Source organism: Copidosoma floridanum, unplaced genomic scaffold (genome assembly GCF_036245765.1).
Source record: "Copidosoma floridanum isolate Cflo_tuat_1 unplaced genomic scaffold, Cflo_Japanese_pri ptg000019l, whole genome shotgun sequence".
NCBI classification, from domain to species: Eukaryota; Metazoa; Arthropoda; class Insecta; order Hymenoptera; family Encyrtidae; genus Copidosoma; species Copidosoma floridanum.
The window spans coordinates 9,313,768-9,334,316 of NW_028321896.1; the positions used below are offsets into that span (position 1 = coordinate 9,313,768).

General features: G+C 34.8%; 3 protein-coding genes across 6 annotated transcripts; 2 read left to right on the forward strand and 1 right to left on the reverse strand.

Annotated features, from left to right (window-relative positions):
* The first annotated feature begins 779 nt into the window (after positions 1 to 779).
* Positions 780 to 1,803, forward strand: LOC106644099 (coenzyme Q-binding protein COQ10 homolog B, mitochondrial). Its single transcript, XM_014359463.2, has 3 exons — positions 780 to 936; positions 1,001 to 1,120; positions 1,199 to 1,803. The coding sequence occupies exons 1-3, from the start codon at positions 929 to 931 to the stop codon at positions 1,641 to 1,643; spliced, it is 573 nt and encodes a 190-aa protein (XP_014214949.1). The 5' UTR covers positions 780 to 928; the 3' UTR covers positions 1,644 to 1,803.
* Positions 1,804 to 6,828: 5,025 nt separating this feature from the next.
* Positions 6,829 to 7,929, forward strand: Rrp40 (exosome complex component Rrp40). The gene is made up of 2 exons (XM_089592803.1): positions 6,829 to 7,276; positions 7,353 to 7,929. Exons 1-2 carry the CDS (start codon positions 7,089 to 7,091, stop codon positions 7,873 to 7,875), a joined length of 711 nt encoding a protein of 236 aa, XP_089448929.1. The 5' UTR covers positions 6,829 to 7,088; the 3' UTR covers positions 7,876 to 7,929.
* Positions 7,930 to 13,692: 5,763 nt separating this feature from the next.
* Positions 13,693 to 20,015, reverse strand: LOC106644067 (contactin-3). 4 transcript variants are annotated; one of them, XR_016293077.1, is made up of 7 exons: positions 19,862 to 20,015; positions 17,402 to 17,692; positions 17,110 to 17,300; positions 16,894 to 17,023; positions 16,638 to 16,778; positions 14,427 to 14,898; positions 13,693 to 14,325 (listed from the first exon to the last, which is right to left on the reverse strand). XR_016293077.1 is itself a non-coding variant. In XM_089592805.1 (7 exons), the coding sequence occupies exons 1-7, from the start codon at positions 19,908 to 19,910 to the stop codon at positions 14,871 to 14,873; spliced, it is 864 nt and encodes a 287-aa protein (XP_089448931.1). In that variant the 5' UTR covers positions 19,911 to 20,015; the 3' UTR covers positions 14,777 to 14,870. The 4 variants fall into 4 exon arrangements, 3 of the variants coding, with proteins under 3 accessions (XP_089448930.1, XP_089448931.1, XP_089448932.1); XM_089592805.1 differs by lacking the exon at positions 13,693 to 14,325 and adding an exon at positions 15,809 to 15,842 and having other exon boundaries at positions 14,777 to 14,898; XM_089592804.1 differs by lacking the exon at positions 13,693 to 14,325 and having other exon boundaries at positions 14,367 to 14,898.
* Positions 20,016 to 20,549: the final 534 nt, after the last annotated feature.

A 20,549-nucleotide genomic window follows, 5' to 3' on the forward strand; every position in this document is an offset into this window, starting at 1 on the left:
TACAACTTTTTTCGAAACATATAAAATTATTTTATAGAACATTGTTGATAGCTCAAAGTTTTCTTCATTATTAAACAATTATTAAAAAATGTTTTAAAACTTCTCAACCTAGACATAGATATTTAACACAACCATTATTGAAATATTGTGTAAAATTTATACATTTCATTTATTTATTTATTTTTTAATTTTTTTTTTAATTGAGAGTGTTGTCAGTAATAATAACAAGCATGGCATTGAAAATCGAAATATTGAAATTCGGACACTGAACTCATCGCAATTGTCTGGTGGTGTGTAAAATCTTTGAAAATTCGGGGGAAGGGGAAATATAGGTTCTATTGTTCTATATGTAGTTGTGTATATATGTAGGTTGTACAACTCTAGATTCGTTCACCTTACAATCCAGGGACGGTCGGGGACGGTGTGAGCGAGTCGGAGACGAAAGTGAACAAGTGCTCTTCTCCGATCGTCCCTGATCGTCCCTGACCGTACGCGATGCGCAGTTGTACACGTTAGGTTAGATTAATGCAAAAAGTAAACAAACTTGTTTGTATTTGCACTTCTTTATTTACAAACTATTGTTTACATACAGCATTAATCTAACCTAACGTGTACAACTGCGCATCGCGTACGGTCAGGGACGATCGCGGACGATCGGAGAAGAGCACTTGTTCACTTTCGTCTCCGACTCGCTCACACCGTCCCCGACCGTCCCTGGATTGTAAGGTGAACGAATCTTCTGTCTCTGTCAAAAAGCTCAGTGCAATGCAAGTTGCATTGCTATGTGCATCAATAGTCATCATGCGCGCGTGTCACTTGTGTTTGTTATTCACATCGTTTAGTTTATAGTTTAGTCGTCAGTATAACATAGAATGATAAAAATTGCTTGCAGGCACAGAGTTTCCAAATCTCCTAACGGTTTTGCAAAATGCACAGGTGAATAATTGAAAATATCAATGTGACGTTTTATATAGTAATTCAATACTGTATTGTTTTCAAGGTCTGCTCCTATTGTCGAAAAATTTATTTACCATGTAAGAGACAGAAATAATGTCAGGCAATTTTACACAGCTCTAGACAAAAGTCGAACCAAGGAGTACGAAGGGAGAAAACTTATTGGGTATGTATTTTTTTATTTTCAGAACATTGAAGATTCAGAGCTTGGCTTTGCTTTATAACCTGCTTGTGTGTTTTGTAGATTTTCTATGGAAGAGATATACAGTGTTGTCTCTGATGTGGCTAATTACAAGTATTTTGTGCCATTTTGCAAACAATCGGACGTAATACTTAAGAAACCCGATTTTCTAAAGGCCAATTTAACCATTGGATTTCCACCACTGAAGGAAAGCTATGTATCCAACGTTACAATGATACACCCTCAACTTGTGAAGGCAGAATGTACGGAGGGAAAGCTATTTGATCACCTGAACACTCTGTGGATATTTTCACCTGGATTAAAAAACAATCCACAAACTTGTGTCATAGATTTTTCACTATCTTTTAAATTTAAATCATGGATACACTCTCATCTATCAAATCTATTCTTCAATGAAATTGTGAGACAAATGGAAAATGCATTTCTTGACGAAGCTCACAGAAGATTTGGCAAACCTTGCATAAAAACTGTGAGATTGAAAGGATGACTATCTAAGAATTAGCATGAAGTTTTACTATGTACTCTGTTATTTATTTTGTGATATATATTTATATTAAATATTAATGTCGTGGCAAGGTATGTGCTTCCCATGAGAGATGTTTTAACTTTGTTGACAACTACATTTTGTAATAAATTATTTGTACAGTACTGTAAATATACAAAATTTAAATTTGAAATGTTGCCATTTTTTTATTTAACCATCCCAGCAAAATTCATATAATTAACACTTGAAACTGTTCTGTGTTAAGATTTTTTGAACTCCAAACAAGTGGTAAGGGTAAGTATTATGTTCTGCAAACGCTGCCACTAATTAAGACAGATATTTTTGTTTACAATGACAAATAAAGAAAAAAAATTGAAATAATAAAGTTTAAGTTAGTTTGTTGGCTTTGTATTTTCTTACATATGTATATGCCATAAAACAATATATCAGCAAGTAATTTAAATTTGCGCTCTACGTTACCATCAGGTCAGTAAGTCAACTCATGGTGACGATGATTGCGGAAAACATCCCAAGCGGCGTTACCACCACGACCTACGTAACTTTACGCAGCCTCTAATTTTATCATTCAGGTAAAGAGAGCACGGTGTAATATGTACGTGAAGTTATGTGTAGTAATTATAGTAATCACTACTGTGCCATATGGTCGATTTTATTATAATTAACCATTTGAATATCTATACTTTTGGAGGTAGATTTGCGGGTAAAAAATAAATTGTCAACTTGCCGCAAATAGCCTAAAAAATGTTATCTTTTTATTGTCTATTTTTAAGATTAGTTGCGGCTGGTTTATAATTACTTAAATAGCTCTACTGTAAGTAGTAATAATTATTTAGATCAGCGCCGTCTAGCGGTCTTCATTTTTTAGCCAAAAGTGGCCTCTAAAATTCTAAAACAGAGCATTAGGGCTGAGAGCCGATTAGTCAGTTATAAACCAGCCGCAACTCATGGTAAAGCTGTAAAATAAAAAAATAACGATACGTGTGTTTTTGGCGGCAAGTTAACAATCTATCTTTTGCCGAAATTTTATCTTCAAAAGTATAAATACATAGGAGTTTGATTTTTTGGTAGAAAATAGACTGTTAACTTGCCGCCAAAAACGTATGTATCGTTATTTTTTCATTTTATAGCTTCATCATGAGTTGCGGCTGGTTTATAATTGACTAAACCGCTCTAATCCTGATTGCTCTGACTGAGAATTTTAGGAGCCACTTTTGGCCAAAAAATAAAGACCGCTAGATGGCGCTGATCCTAATGATTATAACTACTTATAGTAGAGCCATGTAATCAATTATAAACCAGCCGCAACTAATTTCGTAGATACAAAATAAATAGTTAAAGATAATTGTGCTACTTGCGGCTAATTTGCAGTGTATGTTTTATACGAATATCGACCTCCCCTATATTTACACTTTCAGGTAATAGATAAATTGTAAACTTGCCGCCAACAGTGCGAACAATGTTCACTTTTTATTTTGTATTTATCAAATTAGTTGCGGCTGATTTATAAATGATAAAATGGCTCTAGGATAAGTATAGTAATAATCATTTGGATCAGCGCCATCTAGCGGTAGTGATTTTTTTGGCCAAAAATTGCTTCTGAAATTCTGATGGAGAGCTTTAGGCAGCTTAGCCCTGGAGCCGTTTAATCACTTATAAACCAGCCGCAACTTTTGAAATAGATACAAAATAAATAATTAACGATGTTTGAGCTACTTGCGGCAAGTTTGCAGTGTATGTTTAACACCAATATTGACCTCCCTTATATTTACACTTTAAGGTAATAGATAAATTGTAAACTTGCCGCAAACAGCACAAACATCGTCAACTATTTATTTTGTATTTATTTCAATAGTTGCGGCTGGTTTATAAATGATTAAACGGCTCTAGGGCTAAGCTGCCTAAAGCTCTCCATCAGAATTTCAGAAGCAATTTTTGGCCAAAAAAATCACTACCGCTAGATGGCGCTGATCCAAATGATTATTACTATACTTATCCTAGAGCCATTTAATTATTTATAAACCAGCCGCAACTAATTTGATAAATACAAAATAAAAAGTGAACATTGTTCGCACTATTGGCGGCAAGTTTACAATTTATCTATTACCTTAAAGTGTAAATATAAGGGAGGTCAATATTGGTGTTAAACATACACTGCAAACTTGCCGCAAGTAGCTCAAACATCGTTAATTATTTATTTTGTATCTATTTCAAAAGTTGCGGCTGGTTTATAAGTGATTAAACGGCTCCAGGGCTAAGCTGCCTAAAGCTCTCCATCAGAATTTCAGAAGCAATTTTTGGCCAAAAAAATCACTACCGCTAGATGGCGCTGATCCAAATGATTATTACTATACTTATACTAGAGCCATGTAATCAATTATAAACCAGCCGCAACTAATTTCGTAGATACAAAATAAATAGTTAAAGATAATTGTGCTACTTGCGGCTAATTTGCAGTGTATGTTTTATACGAATATCGACCTCCCCTATATTTACACTTTCAGGTAATAGATAAATTGTAAACTTGCCGCCAACAGTGCGAACAATGTTCACTTTTTATTTTGTATTTATCAAATTAGTTGCGGCTGATTTGTAAATGATAAAATGGCTCTAGGATAAGTATAGTAATAATCATTTGGATCAGCGCCATCTAGCGGTAGTGATTTTTTTGGCCAAAAATTGCTTCTGAAATTCTGATGGAGAGCTTTAGGCAGCTTAGCCCTGGAGCCGTTTAATCACTTATAAACCAGCCGCAACTTTTGAAATAGATACAAAATAAATAATTAACGATGTTTGAGCTACTTGCGGCAAGTTTGCAGTGTATGTTTAACACCAATATTGACCTCCCTTATATTTACACTTTAAGGTAATAGATAAATTGTAAACTTGCCGCAAACAGCACAAACATCGTCAACTATTTATTTTGTATTTATTTCAATAGTTGCGGCTGGTTTATAAATGATTAAACGGCTCTAGGGCTAAGCTGCCTAAAGCTCTCCATCAGAATTTCAGAAGCAATTTTTGGCCAAAAAAATCACTACCGCTAGATGGCGCTGATCCAAATGATTATTACTATACTTATCCTAGAGCCATTTAATTATTTATAAACCAGCCGCAACTAATTTGATAAATACAAAATAAAAAGTGAACATTGTTCGCACTATTGGCGGCAAGTTTACAATTTATCTATTACCTTAAAGTGTAAATATAAGGGAGGTCAATATTGGTGTTAAACATACACTGCAAACTTGCCGCAAGTAGCTCAAACATCGTTAATTATTTATTTTGTATCTATTTCAAAAGTTGCGGCTGGTTTATAAGTGATTAAACGGCTCCAGGGCTAAGCTGCCTAAAGCTCTCCATCAGAATTTCAGAAGCAATTTTTGGCCAAAAAAATCACTACCGCTAGATGGCGCTGATCCAAATGATTATTACTATACTTATACTAGAGCCATTTAATTATTTATAAACCAGCCGCAACTAATTTGATAAATACAAAATAAAAAGTGAACATTGTTCGCACTATTGGCGGCAAGTTTACAATTTATCTTTCACCCGAAAGTATAAATATATAGGAAGTCAATATTCGTGTAAAAAATGCATTGTAAACTTGCCGCAAACAGCACAAACAATGTTAACTTTTCATTTTGTATTTATCAAATCAGTTGCGGCTGGTTTATAATTGATCAAATGGCTCTACTACAAGTAGTAATAATCATTTGGATCAGCGCCATCTAGCGGTAGTGATTTTTTTGGCCAAAAATTGCTTCTGAAATTCTGAAGGAGAGCTTTAGGCAGCTTAGCCCTAGAGCCTTTTAGTCACTTATAAACCAGCCGCAACTCTTGAAATAGATACAAAATAAATAATTAACGATGTTTGTGCTACTTGCGGCAAGTTTGCAGTGTATGTTTTATACGAATATTGACCTCCTATATATTTATACTTTCGAGTAATAGATAAATTGTAAACTTGCCGCAAACAGCACAGAAAATGTTAAATTTTTATTTTGTATCTGTCAAATAAGTTGCGGCTGGTTTATAATTGACAACATGGCTCTAGGGCCTAAAATATCTAAAGCTTTCCTTCAGAATTTTAGGGCCACTTTTTAGTTTAGAAATCTGAAACGCTAAAACCAGCCGCAACTAGTTGTGTAGATAGAAAATAAAAAGTTGACATTGGCTGTGCTGTTTACGGCAAGTTTACAAATAATCTTTTGCCTGAAAATCGACCTCCTATAAGAATATTAATACTTTTGTATGAATAATAATTTATCAATTGCATTGTAAAATTACGTGTCAAATGAAGAGTTAAAAGTAAAGTTTAAAATTATGTCATTGTTTACTGTCATTGAACATTTCGCATGTGTGCAATAAATTGATACAGGATTATACAGATACCTATTATTTTGCTGGGTGAGAAAGACGGATATTTGGTTTTGTTAGCATATTCCAGCGGTAATAATGCATATTTGGAATCTATGTTATATATTTATACAGCTTAAAATGTTTAAATATTAATCATGTGTGCCTATATTTACCAACTTATTTGTATAAATTGAACTTTATACAAAAACTCATGATACAATCATTGATTGTCTCAATCATTATTCTAAACGTTAGTGAAAAAGGCGGTTAAGGACGTATACTTAGCCTGCGGACCATGGGTGTATTCCGCAAATGCTGCCAGCAGTTAAGTTACGTAGGTCGTGGTAACGCCGCATGGTCGGGTAGCGCTAGCGTCAACCTGTACTAACTGTCGGTGGGTTCCGCATGTCAACAAACTCCGAAATATCAGATGGCATGGGAGCGAAAACAGTAAAAAATATCAAAGTTTGTTGACATGCGGAACCCACCGACAGTTAGTACAGGTTGACAACTAATCTTACAAATAGACAATAAAAAGATAACATTTTTTGGGCTATTTGCGGCAAGTTGACAATTTATTTTTTACCCGCAAATCTACCTCCAAAAGTATAGATATTCAAATGGTTAATTAATAAAATCGACCATATGGCACAGTAGTGATTACTATAATTACTACACATAACTTCACGTGCTCTCTTTACCAGAATGATAAAATCCAAAGTTAATATACGTATAAAGTATATACATACATATATATATATATATTTTTTTTTTTGTCTGCTTTGAAACTTGTTGTCTGCGCGCTTTCGTGCACTCGAACGTGTTTTTGTGCACTTAGCTTGTTCTTTTATCTTTATGCAGATGTCATAACCGGGCTGCTGTAGAACTGCGAAATATTGAATTGATTTAAATTGAATTAATGATAGGAATTTAGGAATAAATGCTGAAGGAGTGCAAAGCTCACGCATGCCCTCACAAAGTTGTTGATGTTTACCTAACCTCTTAAAAAAGTGTCAGAAGGTTGTTTGCTTCGGTCTTTTTAAATGTAAATAAAATATTTCTAAAATGGAACTGTCAGTGGGTGATGTAGTGATGCCCGGAGATAGGGTGAAAGATGTTGATTCAAAAGATAACCAACAAAAAATCATATTAGGTCCAGGTTTACGAACTGATGGTGAAAAGGTGTACGCGTGCAAAGCGGGAATCTTGAAAAAACGCATGGCCGTCTATTACGTAGACAGTCATCAGAAAAGGTAATCATAATTTCAATAAAATGCCTCATTTGTTTTTTTTCTTTTCGATATTAATTTAATAATTTTTTACTTGTAGGTATGTTCCTAGCCAAGGTGAAAATGTTGTTGGTATTGTCACACAAAAGGCCGGAGACATTCTTAAAGTTGACATTGGTGCAAGTGAAACAGCATCTCTATCGTATATTGCTTTTGAAGGCGCCAGTAAAAGAAATAGGCCTGATGTGCAAGTAGGAGATATTGTTTATGCAAAACTTTTGGTGGCCAGTAAAGATATGGAGCCAGAATTGGTGTGTGTTGATTCATTTGGCAAAAAAGGCAAGCTTGGCATTTTAAATCCAACTGGCATGTATTTCACATGTTCCTTGAACCTTGTGAGGAAGATTCTTAACAAAAACTGTCCACTGTTACGTTTGCTATCTGAAGAGTTAAAGTACGAGCTTGCAGTTGGAATGAATGGTAGGATATGGATACAGTCTAAGGCCAGTGTTGAAAACACCGTTGCAGTTGCCAACGCAATTCTAGCAGCAGAGTACACAGCACCAAGTGATTTGCAAGCTTTGTGTATTTCAGTGGTTAAATCATTAGCTCAATTAAAGTAAAATAAAGAAAATTGGTAATAAGAACATTAAGTTTATGAACGACTTTATATTTATTGTACCAATATTTGTAATGAATTTGTTTTGTAAATAAATCTTCACAGTTTTCATAATATATGTTCATAAAGTATGAATACAGAATCGATCTTAGTGACATTATGTACGATGGAAAGATTTTTTTTAGCGTGTTGGGTGCTTTTTATTGAAAAATGCGAGATGATTGGCTATACTAACATCATGAAAGCAGAGTCACTGTAAGCGATACATTAAAGTTTATCTATTAAAATTACTTTTATAACTTTTATAATGTTTTTCACATAGGTACATTATTTTATGATATCAAGTTACAGCATTTATAATGCAGAAGAAACTTGTTGTTTAAGAGCAGCTGTAATTCTATATCAACAAAGAATTTTCTTTGAACGAGTTTGCAGTACTATATGCATGTAAACCTGAATAAATGAAAAATTTATAGAATTCAGTAGAAATTTAATTCTTGAATCAATAGTGGGAATTATCGAATTCGAAATAAATTAGACTCATAACAATTGCATAAAAAACAAATGAAAAAATTTTTAAATAATTTCTCAGACTTTCAAATAGTACTACAAACTACAACTGCAACTTGCTTACAAAATATACAAATTTAGTTTTAAAATTCAATATTATAACTTTATTGCACAAAACATTATGCATTTTTGCGTATGGAACATGAGATGATCGTTTAAAATGATGATTGATCGTTTTTATGATACAAGAATATTTGTTTCGTCTGATATGTGCCTAATACTCGCTCTCAAAGCACAGCGGTTTGCAATTTCTACTTCTTGGGTTTCTATTTTTATGGCAATGACAGAATTGTTTGTGCACAACCTTTAGAATTTAAGAATTTCTAAGGTACACAGCCTTAGCAATTCATTACTTGAACATTAACCTTTTTTTCCTCTCTTTGTCAATCACATAAACTTATATCTATGTATCAACTAAAATACAATATTAAAATGATTGCATTCCAATGGTTCAGGAAAAAGTACACAGTTCACTTTTTACTCAGATAATGGAATGTGAAATATCTTGCACCTCACTAAAGTAAAATATATTCATCTGAAAATCAATGGCTAATTAAAAATGAAAGGCGATAATATTCTCAATAATGTATAATATTAACTCCGATTATATCAACAATTAGAACAATCAATTTCTATAGTCTAGTTTAATATGTACACCAATATTATTATATCAGTACCAAGGATTTTCAGATATTTATAACATATGCACGTGTAAATAAAATATATTTATGTATATATTTATATTTGTTTTACAAAGGCTATCATTCTGTCTACATTGTAAATTTTCTCACGGAAAATTTTACAAGAGATTAGCGATTCACAGTTATTACGAGATTCATTAACTTTTTTTCTTAGGTCCAATAGAAATGACGCTGACTTGTTTGCAAGTATTCATTCATTCGTTTCCTTGTGTTTCGAACATCACTTGCAAATACGTTAGCTACTTATCCACTTTTCACTCAAACAAAATATTAATTACATTTATAATATCAATAAGATAAATAATTACTGTCAACCATCAATAATCACTGACTCAACGTCACATATCAGCTGTGCAGCGGAGGAGTTTTTTGTTAATTAATTTTTGGTTCACCAACAATTTTTGACAAATCGAGTCATTTCTTTATCTTAACAGTCTACAACAAACATTTTACGCTTTAATTTAATTCATAAGAATGTTTGAAAATAATACTGCGACGTGACAACATAATAAACAATTTTTTAAACTTATTAAAATACTGACAACGTACGTAGTATAAAAAAAACTGGCTAGTTTTAAACGAAATCTTTAGTTATTACAATGATCAAATTGTCATGTTTAACGTAGATAGCAATGAAGAAATGTCGGAAATAATGGTTTTGCCAGCAACCATAACACTTTAATCTATTAATGTACTACCGTACGTTGTTCCTTCAACATGTCGTAGCGCGTTATTTTAGACATTAAATCTAACTACAAAAGTGCATTCTTCATTGTTATATTATAATTATTACTATTTTGTTACTAAGCCCAGATTTTTCGCGTATATATATTTATATCTTTATCGCAGCTTACAAGTTCTCTATCTTACAAGTTGAACATCAGACATCCATAGAGAACGAGAGAAGACATCTGATCGAAAATAATAAGGTAGAAAAATTTTATGAATATTTTAGCTTTTTTTTCAGGTAAGTTGATAGGTATTCGAGACTAGCATGATGATATGGATGAGAATATCTGTCATTTTTTTAAATTCTAGCGACGTGAATAAAATTTTTTTCAACGATGACTATTTTCTTCCTATTTACAGTCAATAAAAACTAAGAATATTGATGAATTGTTTAAGTGTGTCTATACAAATAAATTGAGCGAAATAAGTGATTCTAGTAATGACAGATATTGGTGTTTGTCGTAATGAGGTGTATCTAAAAAATCTACTCACTATTACTCCGACCCTTGGTTCCATAATTACAAGAATAATTTTTCTTTTCCTTTGTCAGTTATTACAATTTACTTTGTCAATGTTATACCATTTAAAATTAATCCGTTATTCCTCGCTCATACACAATATACTATCTAAGAAAATAAAAAAATATATGCACAAGCAACTGAAGCGAAATAAACCTATAAAAACTCCATACCAAAACAGTGAACTCAGTATTAAATATTAACACTAAATTTTTGTAATAAATTTCAGGCATTGCCTTTGGGATACACTTATATACTATAAAAAATTAATGTCGAAAAAAAAATGATATTAAATACAGTGACGTAATTTTGACTAGTCTCTCGAAGCACTCTGTAGCAAAGGATAAAATTTTTCCACTATCTATACGGAATATATTTAGGTAAATAATTTACCTTCGCGGTTTTTATTTGCTTTTCTCGTTTTTTACCACTGTCATTATTTTTATTTTATTTTTTTCTTTTGTCCATATATATGCGTATAAAAAATTGTCTTTGCTTATTGATAGCTAAAATATTACGATGCCTTGGCTATATAAATATATATGTATTAAATTTTATGTCATCGTTATTGTTATTGTTTTCCTTCCATCGTTTTCATCATTCATTATTATTTTTATAATTATTTTTTTACATCATCATATTCAGCGTGTATATTTTTATTATATTAATATATAAATATGAATAACCATTCACAACACAGAGTGCATAGTACGAAGCTGTTTACCGAACTTGTTCGTCCTCATTGTAAGCTTTTGTAACTGAACGTATTACAAAACATTACAAAAGGAGGAAATAAACTGCGAGAAGCTTCTTACGTATGCAATGTTGAACGCACAACCGATCATTTATACAACCTATATATGTGAGTGTTTATCTATGTGCACCAAAATGTCGTAGTTTCGTTTCGTTTTTTTTTTTTTCTTTACGTAATTTGATATTGTTTACGAAACTTTTTTTGACAAAAGCGAGTCTAATGTAAGAGTGTACAACCCAACGAGTGGAACTGTTTTACATAAATATCACTTATTATGTATTTTTTTTTTTTTTTTTTTTTTCTATCATGTGACGATTAGTACTGGTTTTAGTGGCAGTTCACCAACATAATGCAACCGATTCGATGGCGAATATTGTTGAATTAAATTACTTCGTTTCGAATTAAACATGATTTTTCATACGAAAATTAATAACAACAAAGTATATCCTTTATAAAAATCATCGTAAAATTTTTTGCTAATAAGATATACACAATTCATAAATTTTTCAAAAAACTTTGTAACAATATTTAAATCTGGAACGATAAAACCATTATAAAGTGCTCGGGTAAATGAAAGATGCATATGTTCACTCAAGTTTGTGCTCATGTCGTGCTACGAAGACTAAATAGTTTATAAATTATTGAGCAGAACAGCGCTTGTAAAAATTTTTACGTATAGCTGATTTAATTCAAAATAAGTGTCAATTAAATTTATTAACTAGTATTTTTCCCCCAGCTATCTAATCGTCGTTTAAGAAGAAACGTTTGCATCGAATTAAGAAACGAAACTTTGAATCATCTTTCACTCAAAAGCGAATAACATAACTAACTTTCTGAACAGTGGAATTCGTATTACGCAGCCTATGACGTGGCAGCTATTGTTTGGTGGAATAAAGTATTCATTGAATGTTCTCCTTCCGTTCATGTACCTGCTCCACCAATATGAACAGAGTCGAGTGTTACTCTCGGGTGTATGAAAATTAAATTCGCTATTACTTTCATCGTTAAAGTCTAGTCCCTTTTAACCGGTACATTATTAGGTATCCACATTTTTATAAATGTACGAGCACGTAAAGACTCAAACCTGTCACTGAGAGTTCAAACCGTACGATTGTTTCCGTTCAAAATTTTACCCAAGATAAAGCTTTTTTTTTTCTCTTCGATCATAATAAGTGCCTATATTTAGGTGAATGAATTTTTTTTTTCCGTTTTTGGAAGTCAGTGTAGTTTTTAACGCTTTATCAATTCTAATTGCACAGGAAATAGTGAAAGACAGCAGCTGCCTTTGTCAAACTGGCTATTAGTTAAACATCATTTGGCTAGTCTATGTACTAAGGTAGTAAGCTTTTTCAAGCTTCATTTCGTGCTTTGATTTTAATTTTGATGGAATGGCATTATTTAGTGGAATGTGTGAATAGTTTGTTTGAAAATGATATGCGCGCAGATGGTATGAATGTACATGTTTAGGTGGGTATGTAGAGAAAGATTAATGAGACTTTCCTTGAAATCACAATTTTTTTGGACGTGAATTGAAGTAAATTATGAAAATGCTCAATAATGAGTTATTCATTGCTTTGTTGACATATTTGTGTAATAGTAATAATTATTGTAAATCCACGTCTTGCGAAAAATTGTGAGTTTCCCACGTATCGTCCATCCAATGAGTAAAGAAATAAAATCCAAATTTCAACTAACATTATTTTCAAGAACACTACACGTGCTTCACGTAATTTTCTAATCGTTTCGACGAATCTGCTCTCAGGCTAACTAACAAGCAGCTTCCGGAAGAGATTTCGCATCCGATTTTTTCTTCGCCGGGCGGAAGGAACGCGTAAATTTCAACTGACACGTGTTACATTGATATTTTTGTTTCTTCGTTAAAACGTCGATCATAATATACATTAAGTGCAATTTTGTTATTTATTTCTCGGTAAAAAAATTCCATTATTCTACGTACAGCCATCCATTGTTTTTTTTTTTATATTGTTTTTTTTTTAATAATTATTTATTTGTTTTGAAATTCGGTGCAAACTTTAATTATAATCTTGTTTTTACTAAATATATCGCAAGACCACCTTTACACCATAAAACGGCAGTAAAAATAACTTTAGCAAACTGCATTGATTTTATTGTTAAGGGCGACGACAATCAAGCCTCCCATTGTTTCATGGGGACGAAGCGGCACAATATGCCATTAGTTGTATTTTTCATTTTTATTTTAATTTTTTTTTTTTTTTTCCCCGACAAAAGTACAAAAAAGTCTCACTTTCTGCATGGCGTCGTACGTATATGATATTAAAATACTGTGAAAAATACTTAAGCTTAACTAAAAAATAGAATAAATACTTGAACTTTATACAAATGCAAATCTAGATAAAGGTAAATTTAAAAATAATTGGTATGCAGAAATCTATCACCACTAATTAAAAACATTAATCAACAAGTGCCCAACTCTACTGTTAAATCACAATTAAAAGTAAAAAAAGGAACAACAATAAAGAGAGCTGAATCATATTCATGCAGAAACTGAGAAGACAACTCGTAATGCCTTTCTTTTTTTTTTTTTTTTTTTTTTTTTTTTTTCGTGTCATGGGAGCATCATATCAGTATATATTTCGCGTTTATACATCTCGGCGATTACGAGCTCACGGTTATTACTTTTTATTACAGTCTTACTAACAACATGTTTTCCATTTATTTCGTTCCGCTCGATCAAAAGTTCGTGGAAGTTTCGTTTATTAATAAGCTCGGTCGTTGAGCACCAGCGATTCACATAATTTTTTTAATAATAATTCACTAAAAGACTGCGTCGAGGCACACACGAACGGCAAACGCATGTTCATGTTTTTTTATTTATTTATTTTTTAAATTTTTAATTAAGTTTCCTTTAAAAAAGTCTAACTGTTCGCTCTGGAAAACCTATAAATCTTAGTCTTGTAGTTTGCGTTATTATCCTTTTGAACACTTGACTACGGACTACACAATTATGTATACGCGTGTGAACAAACAATGGAACCTTTCGCTTCCACAAATTTTTTTTTGTTCTATATATAAAAAAAATTCAAACAATAGAGTTTACGTCTCTTCATCGATTGCCTTTTAGTCTCTCGCCGGACTCGCTTCCTTTCTTCACCACCAAAAGCCCAGATTAGGTATTCGCTTCGATTTCTGTACTATAATAACTTCGCATTTTAAATCCTAAGGTTTTTTTTTTTTTTTTTTTTTTTTTGTTTCACCCGCAAACAAGATGGATTGCTAGTGAACAGTCTGTGAGTTTACTTACTTTTAAAAAGTTCGCCTTCTCTCTGTTTCTTCCTCCTCTCCATTCTTCATCCATTCTTTTCGCGTGACATCCTCTCACGTGTATAGTTATGCACACATGACGTATGCCCGATCTCGTTAAAACCTAATATTTTTACGTGTACACACAAATACACGGCCGTGAAACGCTCTCCTGAATGTGTGTGCATAGGAGGAATATCATCATCATCATCATCATGAACAAATGATGATTAGAGTGTAGTACTAGTAGTATGGGGTGTGTTCCCACGTTTCGGCCGTTAAAATAAGGAGTAAAATCAATGTCAGTCGCTAAAGTCGTCTTGGCTGCACAATGGTGTTGTTGTTGAGGCGCGTGGTCGTTTGATTGTTGCAGTTTTCGTCGTGGGGTACGCGTTCCGTGCGCTCGTCGAAGAAACCCGGATTAAGTATGATGTTCGGCACGAGCTCAATCACCTCCTGCTCCTCCAGCTGCGCTGCAATTTCGGAGCGGAGATTAATTTTCATTGGCCCGGTCCACGAGTCATATTAGCTTCTACCCTCTCTCCTTGACTAAGTGTGGTCAACTCTCGAGCTTTCTCGCTCTCTCTGGTTAGTCGAATTTTTTTTTTTTTTTTTTTCATTCAGAACATAATGACTCCTTTGGCTTTTTTTTTTTTTTTTTTTCTTTACAAAAATTTTTAAAAACACATAAACAATAATCATAATCAAAAGAACATGTATAAAATTAGTATACAAGCAACAAACCATTAGTAAAACATTTAAATGAGCATTAAAAATGGTACTCGATCAATATTTTTTGAGATTCACGTTACATCACATCCTGATTAAAAGCTTTACCTTACTTTTACAAATACGTATGAAGTTTAAACAATACGTAAATATATATTTAGACGATTCACTGCAAATCTATATCAGATAAAATTATTAAATCGACATGGTTAATATAACTATGTAAAATTTATTCTAAAAGATAAACTACAGGTAGTTAAGAAGAAAAAAAAAAATTAATAAATATAAAAATTAGTGAGGAAATGCTATATTAGCTATATTATTCGTGAATGATTGATGGTGATGATGCGATACTAAAAATTATTCATTGCTTTCAGTAATATCGTGAGATTTATGTGAGTCATTATGAACTAATTTACCTATCTCCAAATGCATTCGCTACGGATTGAACTACATCTACGTGGCCCGAATTTTCTAGAGGTTTCATACTTATGTATCTGAGTTAAAATCACGATGCTCTACATACTAAAATATTAAAATTTCCTAGCACTGTTTGATGCACTATTTATGTATAGGTAGTTACAATGTTAGGAGCATAGTAAAAAAAAAAAAAAAAAAAAGAATACTAGTAAATAAACCACCAAAACTTATTACCTTAACTTTAGTACGTAGCATCGGTAAGATAAACCTTGAAATAGCATAAAATCGTGAATTATTAACGATACAGAAATTTTCTGTGTGATATATATGTTTATATTTACAGGTGTTGTTGATTATGAGATGGTATTTAATCTCTACGACTCATTAAGTAATATAGTTAATGCATGACGTGAATGTATATTGATATGGTCCATCTCTTCGAATAAGTTTGGTGGTTAAAAAAAAAGGTCCAATTATAATTATATTTATAGAAAAAAAAGTTTAGTACATGTAAAGTATTTCAAAAGTGCAAAATTTAGTTATAGATAATCGATTAATCGTTAGTCTCAGTGCCATATTATTGAAAAAGTATATAGGTCAATCAAGTGCACAAGTATCGAGATAGTACAAAAAAAGTTTTAAAAAATTGATTAGATTGTAAAAAATGTATTCAAAGTCTAAACGTTCAGCTAAGCGATTGCAGCCGAGAAAGATATAACGAAATGGCACCGCGACAGAATATAAATAGCGATTAAAATAAGGCACAAAAAACAAATTGTAAAAAAAAATTACTCATTTTCAAGTGAAGCTATAGAGATTAGGGCTGTAGACAAGTTCAGAGGCCAGCAAGTCTTTTGTTCCTGCTACTGACTTTTATTGTTAATTTTTAAAAAATTTTTTTATTTTTATAAATTTGTTAATAGAGTTAGTACAGTGAATGCAAAAGACAGTGACATTTACCATAATCTTTAGCAGTAGCAGAAACAACATGATAAGTTATCAAAGAGATAGAGTAGAAGCGTAAGCTTATATTGTTTCAAAATATAACGAAGAAGATGCTTACAGGGTGCCTTGCACTCCCGATACAACAGGTAGCATGTACCTAACCCTAGAAACACCAGAGTTCCCATAACAACTCCCACAGCAGCAACCCATACTCGCGTATCAAAATTTTCTACTCCTGCCAGAAAGTGCCTTTCCAATTCTAGAAAAATTATTAAAGTATTATGAAAAAAAAAAAAAAGAATTTTCAAGTAAAAATAAGTAAAATATGCATGATCATTCGAACGCACATGAACCGATATATTGTACGATCGTACCTAATTCCTCGACGCTGTAATGCGTGTGTCCCTCGACTTCTACGATCTCTCCCCTGCCCAACTGGTTGGTGGCCCATACTCGAAAAATATACGTCGTGTTTGGCTCTAAATGATACACATCGACTGTTCTCTGTAAAATCAATTAACGGTACAATTTATCGGCGGGTAACATAATTAAGTATCCGCAAGCAGCACGAAAAAATATCCGACACTCACGGCGTTCGGAGGAATGTGCGTGGGGATGATGGGCTTCCAAGCTTCCGGCTCTTCCCCGTGGACCGGCTTCAACCTGTACTCAGCGGTGAAATCTATGATGGGGTAGCCACCCGTGCCCGCCACCTCCCAAATGATGTTCGCTAGTATCGTCGACGGCTTGACCCAGACATTGTGCAAAGCCGGAGGTGGTGCTGAAAAACCCAACGATACATGACAATATACGTGCAAAACCAATACATATACATATATATATATAAGTATACGCTCAGGTATTTTTATATATTATTCTCACTTCGAATTTTGACGTATATCCGATCCCTGGCAACCCCATCGTTGTCCACGGTGCAGTAGTAAAACCCGGTGTCGAACCTACTGACGTTTATAAGCTTGAGCACCCCGTTGGACTCGACCCTGAGCCTCTTTATCTGGCCGTCCTCTCGTCCCTCCCTTATCCACGTGATCACCCTGTTGGTCTCATCGAGGTTTTGGGTACCGTTGGTACAGGGCACGGTCACATTGTCCCCAATGTCCACGCTGACGTTGCGCACCGGTATCGCGACCTGTGCTAGTGAGCTCCGCAATACTGTCAATCACACACATATATTTTCATACACGTGGGATCTGAACTGAATTTTTTTTGTTGTTATTCAACGGACGTACGTGGAACGTAACGAAATACGTTTTTCGGGGTAAATTGAACACGAGTGCAGTTGTGTAATGCAGTTGTATATACACGATAATCCATGCAAATTACGAGCAGAGAGGTGGGGAGAAAAAAAATCGCAGTGTTTTTGGCTTTACACCGGCAAACGTCACATCTACGTACAATATTTATTGTAAGTTACATCGTAATGATAGCCCCTCTAATTATACTCACCGCGGCTCACCAAAGTTTCATCAAACGGTCGTGGAAATGCGAAAAAACATGCGACTGCCACGCGAAACGAATACGCTAAAAATCAAGCTCTCGTATGTGTCATTCAAAACAAGAATCATGGGTATTTACATTTGTAATCAAAGTTGTGCAGTGTGTGTATATATATATTGACGTGGTTGTAAATATTTACTGATTTCGCAGGCTAAAAATGCAGGAGGGGTAGAGAAGAAGGAAGCAAACGGCTTCATCGTTTCTATGAGGACTACGTAGGGTCCAAGGGACGTATATATATATAAAACACGAGTAACAATGAGTACGATGAAGTGTTTAAAATTTCATGCCTCGGCTCGATTGTATGGTAATCACATGTATCATTATTAAAGTGTATTGGACCAACGCGAATTATCGTACAAAGAAATTTCGTTTAATTATACACACGGGTCACAAATAAAACGTAATGGTACCTATATGTCTCTCTTCGACGCTTTGAAATGTATATTTTACCAAGGAAAGAAAAGAAAAAGAAAAGTCTCGATTGTCCAGGTAAAATCCTTTCAACGACGTCGAAAGCGAAAAAAGAGAAGGAGTTTTGATTAAAAGGATGGAACAATCGGCGGAGTTTGCCGATGAAAAAAAAAAAAACAAAAAAGGTCCATTTACTTTCGAAAGCTCCCGCACTTCGATCGCAAGCTCCAGCGAAGCGAGGGAATAAGCCCACCACGTATACAACCATGCACCCGTGATGGGTATATATATTCTGTAAAGGGAACGGGAGCACATCGAGAAAAGCCAATACAGTATATTTATGTGCTGCACGAGGATCGCTTGATGGCCATTAACGTAATATGTACACGTATATATAGAAGCATCGTGACGTGTATCAATCGTACCAAAGCGTGCGGTGTAGCTAAGCGAGAGCTTTAAAATCCACGAATGAAAATTAAAAAAAAAAAAGAAGGTGCTACTTATGAGCAGAGCAGCAGCTGTATAAAGGCCATACGAAAGAGAAGGAGAAGCGAGCGAGGCGCCGCGCACATGATTGACAGGCCGCACCGCGCGCGCCAAGTAGCTTGCAAGCTCTGCCCCCTCCTCTACCTCCTTCGGTCGACCGAAAGAAAAAAAAAAAAAAAAAAAAAATCAGAACCACTTAGCGATAGCGGAGATCGGGGCGCGGAGATACCAAAACTCTTTTCTCTATGTTTTTCACGCGAGCTTCGACGTGCCCTGCTGGACACGGACGCTCTTCTGCAATACTCGAATAATTCATCGTATACGAAAAACAAGGGGATATTGCATAATCTCTGTAATACATAGCTGTTAGCGTGTCCAATGTGTGCGTGTGTGTATCTACGCGCTCGAGCCATCAAACACTTTAGGAGCCATCACTTTGGCTTGATACTCGCGATGGACGAAATAATAATATATATATGTATAAATTTGGAACCGAACAATAAAAAAAAATAAAAAAAAAAAAAAAAAGGTTTCCCTCGCGAAATTCCAAGTGTATCAAAGACGTGCAGTAGGGGGTGGGAAAAGGAAGGACACGCGACGCAACCTGCAGGGGTGGTTTTAGTTGTCGGCTGAAGCGAACGAATCGATATATTGCACCGTTGTACGTGCGTATGTTGTGTCTATGTAGGTATACGAGAAAAAAAAGGCATTGACCATAATTAAACGGGCAAATAACGTACACGCACGATAATATATATAAATGTGTCCCAAACAGGTACAATGTATGGAAGACACGCGACATGCGATAACATACGACACGATGTGGGGATGTGCACATGTGTCATCACACGAGTTTATATAGGTATGCATTTGTGTTGGGATGAAAAATAATGATGATAACAATAATGTTGAAGTAAGAAGTACCTGACACGAGGAAGAGCAGCAGCCACGCAGTAGCCGCGCGAGCCGACATTCTCCCATATTAGGCGAGAGAGTTCTCTCTCCCGCGCCTCGTCTCCTCCTCTGGCACGACGACGGCGTCGAGTTTTGGGAGAACACGGAGATACGTGGCGGCCGCCTCCACGAGCCGAACTAGCCGAGCAGCGTTAGCTTGCACCCGCGCCTCCTCCGTTGCATTTCAGCTCTTTCCTCCTACTCCTACCTTCGTCCCTCCGCTCTCCTGCGTGTACACGATAGTATATAGGCGGAGAGTGCGATTTTTTTTTCGCGCAGCTTTAACGCGAATACTGACCTATAGGTACACTCTCATCAGTCTCTGCTCGCGTGTGTTGTCCACCACGCGCTATAAGTTGTATACACTCTCTGTTCCTCCTCTCCCTGTCTTCGTTGTAATGGTCGCGGGGGGGCAGAGCTGTCAAAGCTCCGTTGGCGGGTGTCCCGCGCCCACCTGATACACCTATTCCTTTCCCCCTGCAGTTCCACAGACACGCTATCTGTACACACACATATACACGGCTACAAGGGGGCTGGGACGGTAATTTTATTGAGTTTGCTGCAATAGCGCCACCAGCGGGTACCTTTTACTCTCTTGTGCGGGGCGGCCAGGGCAGGAGCGAAGGGGGAGACGTATCCCTGACATGGTGTACGAACG

Bases quoted from the DNA above. Each gene is read 5' to 3' on its own strand.
- Rrp40 (XM_089592803.1), top strand. From the start codon at position 7,089: ATGGAACTGTCAGTGGGTGATGTAGTGATGCCCGGAGATAGGGTGAAA. The intron at 7,277-7,352 runs GTAATCATAATT...TTTTACTTGTAG, and splicing joins GTAGACAGTCATCAGAAAAG to GTATGTTCCTAGCCAAGGTG.
- LOC106644067 (XM_089592804.1), bottom strand. From the start codon at position 19,910: ATGTCGGCTCGCGCGGCTACTGCGTGGCTGCTGCTCTTCCTCGTGTCA. The intron at 17,693-19,861 runs GTACTTCTTACT...TGTGATTGACAG, and splicing joins GCTGCTCTTCCTCGTGTCAG to TATTGCGGAGCTCACTAGCA. The intron at 14,899-16,637 runs GTAAGCATCTTC...CCGAAATTGCAG, and splicing joins TCGGGAGTGCAAGGCACCCT to CGCAGCTGGAGGAGCAGGAG.
- LOC106644099 (XM_014359463.2), top strand. The intron at 1,121-1,198 runs GTATGTATTTTT...TGTGTTTTGTAG, and splicing joins GAAGGGAGAAAACTTATTGG to ATTTTCTATGGAAGAGATAT.